Genomic DNA, 10,633 nt, shown 5'->3' on the forward strand with positions numbered 1-10,633 from the left:
GGTCTACCACATGTGACAGAACGACCCCTTGCAATTCTTACATTTCCAACATTTATTTGGTACATTCTTATAAATTCAAGCTAAGTTCTTTAGAGTTAAATAACATCAGTACATCATCTTATACTAATTCCTTTTTATAATATGAAGAAGATGGTGAAGGAAGAGGACATGAGCCCAAAGTCACTCTCCCCACGCTCTCCATTGTGATTACCAACATCTGGGAGTCCCATTCTTCTTAGAAGAAACAATGTGAAGAGCCTAAGCTTACAGTAGATTATATAGCAACATTATATATTACACAAATCTATACATAATACTAACATTGCACCAAGAAACCTCTCCCAGGACATCTGTGATGCTGCCACTCTCCCTCTCGCATTGTCCAAATGCCAAATCCACATCATTCACACTGTTTTTGACTTTCATCAGCATCACAAGTGAAACAAAAGCAAAGGACATGGAGCTCTGCTTGTGTATATCCAACCCCAGTAAAAGATTGTCCCTTAAATACGCAAGCTACTCTGGACAAAGACCTGCATTCCCCCATCCCACCTGCTCTTAAATGTAACCAACTTATTTTAAAGAGCAAGGGGACCAATTCTTTAACCCAAAAACAAGTGCATTTAATGGGACAGAAGAAATCTAGATCATATGTCACTGTGCATTTTATTACTGTACAACAAAGGAAACTGGAAAGATACTTCTCTCCCCTTACAAAAAATAAATAAATTTATGATTCTGACTATCAGAGAAATCTGGCAAAATTGCCTGGACTTCTGGAAATCTAATCCAATTTCACTGCTGAGCTTCTGGTGTAACCTGATGGGGCTTCACTTCCTGGGTGGTGAAATTGAGGGTGCCACAGGTTAAAGCGGGGACATGTCCTTGGAGCTCTTGGAAGGGGGAAGAAATTGATTTACCCCAAATGCAACTGAATTTAATGGGAGTGAGGGGATCCGGGTCACTGTGCATTTTATTACTGTACCAAAAAGGAAACTGTTGACAGACATTTGTCCCCCTTTCAAAAAAGTTCATGCTGTCAGGGAAACCGCCTTGGCTTCCAGAAACCTAATCCAATTTCAGTGCTGTAACCTGATGGGACTCGTTTCCCCACATCCAGGATGGTGAAACTGACACTGGCACAGATTAGGAGGGACGTGTCCTTGGAGTTCTTGGAAGGGGGAAGAGATTTAATTGCTTTTCAACACTGTGCTTTATATTATGGTATAGCACAATTAGAATTCTGGCAATTTGTTGCACTGCCTTGAATCAATTGTTCCTGGGTGCTGGCAAAGTGCTCCTTGCAATCCTCTATAAATTCCTCCAACTAAGCCTCAGTTCCTTGCTCAGCCTAGTGCTGTTCTCGAACTCCTCAGCTCCTTGCTTGTTCTCAAACTCAGTTCCGTGCTGTTCTCGAACTCCTTCTTGGCTCTTCAGCTCTCAAGAATGATGAAGACACTCCTGATCTCCTGCCTCCTCTTGACCCTTCTGAATCCAGGTGAGCAGAACCACAGCTGCTGGGCTGTTCATCATGTTTCCAGGAAGGAATTAAGGAATTAAGTGGGGGGGGGGTCAGCCATTAAAGCAGGAGAAGAAAGGAACAAGGACTTGTGCTTCCTTTGAAAGGGAGAGGAATAAAGCATATGGTCAAGCTACAAGGGATCTTCAATCAGGATAGTTTGTTCCCAATATTTGTTTTTATTTAACCAAATCCATACTGAGAGGTGCAGTATCCCCAAGTCCATTGGGGTAGCAATGGGGGCAGTCACCCACTCTTGGATAAACCAGAATCCTAGATTTCATCTACAACAAAGAGTATGTTTCTTGAACTTTTTTCCTGTTTGCTTCCCTCATCGTCCACTCAAATTCTGCCCTTTCCTCCTGAAACTTTGTTCTCAATAATATTTATTTTACCAAATGCATACAGAGGTGTGGCATCCCCAAGTACATTGGGGGAGCAAAAGAGGCAGTAGTTCACTCTTCAATAAACCAGAATCCTAGCTTAAATTTAAAGCAGTGGTGTCCAAACTTTTTTCAAAGAGGGCCAGATTTGATGAAGAGAAAAGCTGTGGGGGCTGACCAAAGGGCCAACCAAAGTTGTTAACCTTTTATTTTGGAGCAGAATTATCCTGCGCCCACCCCATGCAATCTTTTAGTTTGCTGGTGTTACACAGGACCCCAATCTCTGAGTGGAGTCAGGTCCCAGGGGTACCAGATGTGCTTACCAGAGTCTGTCATGTTTGCTGGTGCTGATGGGAGTTGTAGTACAACAACTTCGGGAGGGTTAAAGGTTTCCCCACACCTTCTCTACTGGTCCTCTCCTTCAGCCTGCAGGAGCCATCTTGGACAATCATTCTCTGGTCTACGCAAGGCCCACCCCCATTCAGAGTATAAGATCTACTGAAGGAATATATATAGGAAGCATTATGTAGATGAACAATGGTCCATCTAGTCTAGCCTCTTGTTCTTGCCACGGGTCCTATGGGAAGCCCATAAGAAAGATCTGAGTGCAACAGATCCCTTTCTGCAGTTTCCAGTAACTAGTATTCAGAAAAATAGTGCCTCCAATGTTGCAGGAAAAAATATATCAATAGAGGATGGTAAACATGAATTTATCCAGTCCACTTTGAAGCTATCAAATTCGGTGGCCCTTGCTGCCTCTCGTAAGATGGCGTTTGTAGCAGAAAGTGTTGTGTTCATGTACCTTGACGCAGACCTATTCCTCCTACACAGTTACTAAAGTTTTCTAAACCCATTTCCCCCTTGTCTGCAGTGGCATCTCTGATATGTGAGTCTTGTTTCAATGAAGGAAAAGATTGCAAAAATGCCACCATTGAGGAGTGTGACGAGTCCAGTGACCAGTCCTGCTTCTCTGGCCGTGGAGTTGGCAAACTGTGTAAGTGATAAAAACTTTCAACTCTTTGATCACCAAAACGTAACCCCCCTCACTGACTTTCGAAGGCCATATCTTAGCCACAAGCCACGGAACATGACTTTTCATAAAGATTTGTTCTAATTTCTGCATTGCCTGTACGAGCAAGGAAGAAATTAAAGACAGTTCATATTTAAAGGTGCGTTTACTCAATTGGCAGAGCAAAACAAAGCCATCCTTCAGAATCTGCCCTTCTTCCATTTTTGCAATTCAGTTCTCCGGCCATGTAATCAGTAGACAAATGCACATACTAGGGTAAAGTGTGCATATAAGAACCTACAACAAAATCAAGCAACAGTCACCTAATTCATAAGAAGAGCTAAAAATAAAGATAGAAAAGATGGATATCAATAACAGCAACAAAGCAAGCCAAACAATACCCCAACCCAATTGTCGGTTCAGCAGCCTCAGCTTTTGTAGTTGGAGTCAGTCTGTCAGGTTCCCATCTCCCAGGCCAAGTGAAAAATAACCTGCAAGGCAGAGAGCTAGTCTGCCAGGATTCACAGCCAATATGGTCAACAAATATCCCACACACACCCCGCCCCCACGGGGGAAACCATAACTGCTTAAATCAGTATGACCCTGCACATAGGGCCTAAGAGTGAAAATAGCATTCACACTAAATGTTGATGGAGTGAGAGTTGGAAACTGACATATTGCCCTTTGCTAATTGCCTGTGGTACATGCTCCCTTTATTAGCTCCAGCATCGACTCTCATTGGTCCCGTTACAGGGTGGATTTGATTTCAATCAAATCAATTTCAATCATGATTTAAATCATTAGTCATTAAGACTTGAGTTAATTATTATTTTTTTACAGAAAGACTCATTCTTGCTGGTATAATCTTAATATTTACAACGAGATGAAGGTTTCATTTTTGGAATAATAAATTTTCAGAGTAGTTTTTACAATTATATCAAAAATTACTGATTTGGTTATACTATTAGAAATACATTCACAGATAATTATGAAATTTTTGTGAGGTTTAATAAATTAACTATTTATATTTGGATAACTTTTCTGCTGTACTTTACTGAAATGAGAAAAATAATCATTTCATTAATAACAATCAAAACAATTTATTTAACTAAAACAATAACATTATAGCATCTGTATCCATGTTTGTTAACTGATGTGGTTAAATGATTTTTTTAAGAAATACCATGGAGGGGGTTATAGCACACATGAAAAACTTAAAACAAATCCTTATTTCCTGATGAGGATAGCCTTTGGAACATAATGTAACTTTTAGAAAGATTTTCCCTCCAAAAGCATTTTTTAAAAAAAATAATAAAATAAATCCAATTTAAATTAAAAAGGTCCAATTTAAATTGAAAAAATCTGATTGAAATTTTAAAAATCTGATCATTTTGATATTTTTTTAAAATAATAATTGATTTTTATCCACCCTGTCCTGGATAGCCAAAAAACATTTCATTCATGAATTGCTTCCCATGAAGCCTCCTGAACTGATCCCATTCAATAAGGAGAAGGGTGGTAGAAACCTCTGCACAGCCAAAGGTTCTCCATTCCTGACTCACATTCAACCAATAGATAAAACTGGAGAAATCTCCCTCTGCTCCAAGCAAGGCCTGCTCAACACAATTGGATACCTGAGGCAAACCATGAAATGTTCCCCACCCGGCAGACCCGGAAGAAAGGGTGACTGAAGATTCGGCCTGGGTGATTTATTGATATATCATCCCATGACTGGTATAAGGGCACTCAGCAGTAAATCGGTGGGGAAAACCCCGCCTATCCTGAGTCCCTCTGCCTCCAGCACCCAGCACACTGAGGAAAAACAAAACAAGGAGCAGCCTGGAGCTGGAGGCAGAGGGTCTCAGAAGGGGTGGCAGTTTCATTAAAGATCTATCGCTGAGTGAAATCACCATCGTGGTCTGTCTCTCATACCGGCAGTGGGAGAAACAAGCTGCATGACAAGGCTTATAAAGCTTATTCCTCCCTCCCTCCCTCCTTAAACTGCTTGGGTTAAGAGCACACCGCTGCCCTCGCCTCAGCCAAGCAATTTTGCAGAAACCCCAGATCACCAATGGCTCACATGAGCCAATAGTGGGGCGGGGACTCAGTTAAAGTGCTCCCCCTCCCCAGCTGCAAGTGCCTAGGTGGAGTGCAGGCTCTTGGCTGCCACCTGGCTGCCTTTTTCAGCACAGGAGGAAAGACGGAGCCCAGTCTGCCAGTCGAAGGCAGCCAGGCAGTGCAGGCAGCCCTGCAAGGCACAGGTAGGGTGGCTTTGCAGCCTGCGCTTTGCGAATGACCACCCCACAAGGAAAGAGGCAGTGTGGCTGAATGGGCACCAGCGAGGCGGTTCGAGCCTCAGAAAGGAGCTCTGAGGTGGTATTTACTAAAATGTATGGAATTCAAGATAAGGTATGTTGGAAATGTAAGGAGAGGGAAGGGAACTTCTTTCATATGTGGTGGATGTGTCCTAAGATTAAAGACTACTGGGATGTTATATATATAATGAACTAGAGGCTTTTTTATTAGGGATAATAGGTGAAGAAATTCCCCAAAAGACATAAATATATTTATGTATGCTACCATGGCAGAAAGGATACTTTTAGCCCAGAAATGGAAGCAGCTGGAACTTCCAACGTTGGAAGAATGACAGACAAAGATGATTGAATACGCCGAGCTGGCGAGGCTGACGGGGGGAATCCAAAACCAGCAAGACAAAGTGTTTGAAAAGGACTTGAGTTAAATTGTACAATATATGAATGAACATTACAAACATTTTAAAACATTTGCAGGATTGATTTAAAATATTTTGTTAGGTTATGATTTCATACCTGTATATAAATATTAGAAGTAAGTGTTTTAAGTATGGAGGTAAAGTAAATAGGGTGATTTAGAAATGCGAAATAAAAGTGATTACATATGGAAGTCAGGGAGGGGGGCGGGAGGAAGTCAATGCTCAATTTGAGCAAACATATATGTGATGAGGACATTTTATTTGGTTGTTATAAAGGAAAAAAGAAATTTCAATAAACATTATATTAAAAAAGAAAAAGGAAGGAGCTCCAAGGTCCCTGCAACGAACAACAGGGACATGGGGTGGTTCAAATGGGGGAGAGGAACTGACGAGGAGGTGACAGATCTTGCCTCCAAGGATCACACCACAGCTTCAAAGGCAGCAGCATCAGGCAATGCTTTTCTTGGTGGTCAGATCCCCTGCCCCTCTGGATCCTGCCACATAAGGTGACCATCAAACCTTGCCTCATGGGTGGGCTAGCCCTATCTCCAGGACTAGTTATTTCCTATTCCAATTCTTTCTTTTATAGCACTTTTGGGGTCAACAATGGTTCTCAAGTCCTGCATCGATACAGAGTTGTGTGATGCAGACTATTCCAGTGTCTCCATAACCTCATCAATATACTTGCACAGCAAGCTCTCCTGCTGCAAGACAGATATGTGCAACACCGGACCTCCTGAAAGTAAGTATCATCATCAGGAAAGATGATCTCACAAAACTCAAGTAATGAGAGAAGTCAAAGAAAGACAAACAAGGTTTTGGCAGTATCCTGATGTCAGGGACTGGCAAGACAAGGAGGAGTGGTGTCAGCCAGTCGCTCCAGGAGGTGCCTGATGGTGACACTAGGAAAGAAGATTTCAAATCTGATTCACACTGGTGGGACAGGGAGGAGCCACTGACAGAGGGAACAAGCAGGGAAGCATTGGTGCCATAGTATGGGGGTGGCGGGAACTAATAGAACAAAACCCAAAATCCCAATAAGAAGATTACTAGAACAACATGCAGCATCTATTATCCTCTCCTGCAGCAGCTTCTGGTATTTACATCCTATGCTTTCCTCCAAAACGCTTGAGCTCCTGCTCACCTTTTTACCCTCAAAATATCCAGTTAAATAGGTTAAACTGAGAAATGGTTCCTGGCCACTCAGCAAGTGTCATTGCTACAGTGGAATTTGAACCCTGGTCTCCTAGATTCTAGTCCAACCCTCTAATCACTACACTTCACTGGTTCCTTGATTTCTCGGAATTCTAGCCCCCAAACCTACAGTGACCCATTTTCTTTGATGCATTTGCATTTGTAGAGATATTTTGAGTGGGACAGGCCTCTGTCCTTCTTGTATGGGAAGGAACTTTTAGGTTTGCATTCAGGGAATTAATATCTTCAGGTTAAAGCAAATGCTAAGAAAGATGTATTAGATGCAATGGGCTCCAGTGCCACCTAATTACTAAGCTATAGAGGAACACTATCTACACAAAGAGGAGAACAACCAGGTGGTGCAAAAAATAAAAAGATTTTTAAAAAAATACATTTGTTGCTCCACTCACTTTCGCAACAGGCCCTGCCACTGGCATGTGGCCCTGAGAAGCTTGACCTGAAGGAAATGTGGCCCTCACTAAAACAATTAATACGAAGGTTCCATCTTTAAGCCCCGGCTAGGCTCCTGGAGTACCCCAGCTGCTGACGCAGGCCTGTATCACCATCCTTTTCAAACAAGAGACAGAAGCTAGAGTTGGGATTTGAACCAAGAACCTCAAAGCTGGCTTAGTGAGCTACCATGAATTGCATACTGAGACCCTCAGGTGCAGAAGAAGATAGGAATAACAGAACACCAGTCCTGCTGTTTCTTGGCTTGGTATCCAATAGTTTGTTCACAGGCTGCAATAATGGATGTTTTTAGCTTGATCCAGTGTACCTCGATCTTATCAGGGAATTCTGAAAGCAGACTACTTAAGAGTCATTTGGAAGCAATCCCACTTAATGATCTTGAAGGACTTGAGTGTTCATTTTGTGCCTTGGTTTCCTTCCTTGAAGCCGGCGTTAAGGTATAATTTGATAGCCATCGTGGAGTGTATTAGTCGGTGATCTGTCCACCAGTTGTCGGTACTCGTCATAGCTCTGGTAAGGAGCACATCATGGAGATCTTTAGCACAGACGATGACGTAGTCTCAGAGGTGCCAGTGGTTTGATCAAGGATGCCACCATGAAGTTTAAAATTAATTTTTCTGTCAAAAGAGTGTGTTGGTAATAACAAAGTTGTGCGCTGCATATATTGTCAAAAGTAAGGTGAAATCATGATTTTACCAAAACTAATCACATGTTTTCCCAGAAGTGATTTTTTAAGGATAAAACTACTAAGAGCTTTCTTTCTCTTTCCCGCTCTCAGGAAGAGGGCCATTTTGTAGAATTTTATCATCGTTTGTGTACATCTGTGGCTACCATTTTGTCTCTCAGAATGCCCCCCAATGCTGCTCAGCGATAAGCCCAATTGCTTAAAGTGGTATCCCTGTGCTTGAAATGTATGCTGTGAATGTGGCCCCAGTCAGAAATCTCTTGCACCATGCATTAATGTAGCCCTGGATGAATGGAGCATGGCTGAAGAACTCCACTTGCAGAGGTTCTGGAAGGTAGTAGGCATCGCTCTTTGAAGGAGGAGTACAATTCCCACCCCTCATATACAGTACATTGTGGTTTGCATCTGCAAAAGAAATACATTGACTAACTGCAATGTATGTCTGGTGTGGTGATTGTTTTCCAGTGCCTGAGAGTGAGACGAGGGAGCCCAATGGGCTGAAGTGCCCGAGTTGCTTCTCCATCTTGTCAGACGATTGCAAGGGCTTGAAGACCGTCAGCTGCAGAAATGAGGAGGATCAATGTTTCTACATTGGGGGTCGCATAAAGTTCGGTGAGTCTTGTATGGTGGAGTGCAGCTAGGGCCCCATCTGTACTATGCATTTAAAGCAGTATCATGCCACTTTGAGCAGTCATGGCTTCCCCTAAAAGACGCTAGGATACTTAGTTTATTTTTTTTAAAGTTTTTTATTTATACAACAAGAAAAACAAACAAACAAAAACCACAAATACCAAATTATACACAAATTACAAAAATAACCATAGACACATAATATTCTTAGCAAACAATAAAACATCTATTGGTCTTAACACTAAAGACCCAACCTCCCGTTTATTCCATACTTCAAATTCATATTACTTATTGCCAATACACTTTTTTTTTATAATTAAACTTATTCTCATTAAATCTAATTTCTTATATCTACCTTACAACTATTACTGAAGTTCCTCGAATGCTGCAACAGAATTTAAACTACTATATTTATTTTTCAGATATTCTTTGAAAACCTCCCATTTAGAAACAAATTCCTGTTTTGATTTATTCTTTATTTTTTCTGATAAACCATCTAATTCAGCATATTCTGTCAGCTTTTGGATCCAATCTTGAATAGAGGGGATTTCATTACTCTTCCATTTTGCTGCGATCAGAACTCTTGCTGCCGCCATGGCATATAAAAAGATACCCTTCCTCTTTTGTGGAATATCCAAATCTGTTATTCCCAGGAGGTAGGCCTCTGGTTTTTTATTGAAAGAGATCTAAGTATCTAAGGATACTTAGTTTATTAAGGGTGCTGAAATTTATTAGGAGACCCACGTTGCCTTCACAGAGTGTCTGGGATGGGCAGGAGCCCAAGGACGAGGGATGTGTGGGCAGGGAGGTGGGAGGAGGAGAATACAGGGAAGGGACTAGTAATTTCTGCAGTTCTTGCCTGGAACCCTGCACCAGTTTATTCCATTTTTCCCCCAGCAACACCTTAAAAGCCTATTCAGATAGGGACATGCTCTATTCCCTTTTGCTGTTCATTCCATTGAGTTTTAAATGTTTTAATGGTTTTAACTGCTTTTATTGCTAATGTAAGTATTTCTTGTAAACACCTAGCAGTTTTTACTGCAATCAAGCGGCATATAGATTTTGTTCAATAAAAATACATCTTAAAATGTGCACTTTAAATTGGAGGGGGTGCAAGATGGAGACCCACAGGCCCAGGGGCCAAAGGCATTCCTCTTGGACTCTTTCTCTTTGGCCCTTTGGATCCTCCTTAGCCACACCTCCTCTCCCTAGGCCACACCCCTCACAAGCCCCACTTCATAGCCTACCTGTATGCTTTGGCCTGGCTGGATTGTTGCCCCTGAACTCTTGGTTACCTGGAGGGAGGACAGAGAGGGGGGTTTGAATGTATGTATAAAATAGCCTGCCGAGTAAAGGTTAATTTTACATATGTTTCCATTGGCCTGTGGACCTCCCAGAAGGTCACCCAGACTAGAAAACAGCTCTTGGGATGAAATAGGTTGCCCACCCTTCTGTTTGAGGGAGAGCGTTTTGGATTCCAAAAATATGTGTGTGGGTTTTTTTCCAACAGGAGGAAGCACCCTGATGGGTGCTGTCCGAGGCTGTGCAACAAGCAGCACGTGTGAATACAATCAGGGGTTGCTGGACACTGATCTTGAATCATCAGGATTTAAGATCACTCAATTAGAGTGCACTGAAGCAATGGGCGATGATGCCACAGAAGACACCATCACACGGCCTAGTGGTTGAGGAAGGGATGGTCTCAGCCTGAGGACTCCCAGGCTTTCTTTTTAGAAGTCTAGAAGCTCCTCCTCAAAGACAGGCTGTATTTGACTTTCATGTGCAAATGAAATCATTGAATCATGTCGAAAATAAATATATATGGTTAATAATGTGTGTTGTGTTATTTTACCAGTGGTACCTCGGGTTAAGTACTTAATTCATTCTGGGGTCCGTACTTAACCTGAAACTGTTCTTAACCTGAAGCACCACTTTAGCTAATGGGGCCTCCTGCTGCTGCTGCTGCCGGGCCGCCAGAGCACGATTTCTGTTCTCATCCTGAAGCAAAGTT

General features: G+C 42.1%; 1 protein-coding gene across 2 annotated transcripts in view; it reads left to right on the forward strand.

Moving 5' to 3' along the window:
- LOC310684684 (phospholipase A2 inhibitor NAI-like) overlaps window positions 1-10,371 on the forward strand; it is a 39,868-nt gene extending 29,497 nt beyond the window's left edge. Inside the window, exons 1-5 of one of the 2 annotated variants that reach the window (XM_083456150.1) lie at window positions 1,402-1,498; window positions 2,774-2,896; window positions 6,232-6,384; window positions 8,458-8,604; window positions 10,133-10,371. In XM_083456150.1, the coding sequence (XP_083312276.1) occupies window positions 1,447-1,498; window positions 2,774-2,896; window positions 6,232-6,384; window positions 8,458-8,604; window positions 10,133-10,311 (654 nt within the window). In that variant the 5' untranslated portion in view covers window positions 1,402-1,446 and the 3' untranslated portion in view covers window positions 10,312-10,371. Of the gene's footprint in view, window positions 1-1,401; window positions 1,499-2,773; window positions 2,897-6,231; window positions 6,385-8,457; window positions 8,605-10,132 lie in introns of those variants that run through there. The other variant, XM_083456149.1, reaches the window with a different exon arrangement.
- Window positions 10,372-10,633: the final 262 nt, after the last annotated feature.

The sequence above is a fragment of the Podarcis tiliguerta genome (assembly GCF_965153285.1).
Source record: "Podarcis tiliguerta genome assembly, chromosome: 8".
NCBI classification, from domain to species: domain Eukaryota; kingdom Metazoa; phylum Chordata; class Lepidosauria; order Squamata; family Lacertidae; genus Podarcis; species Podarcis tiliguerta.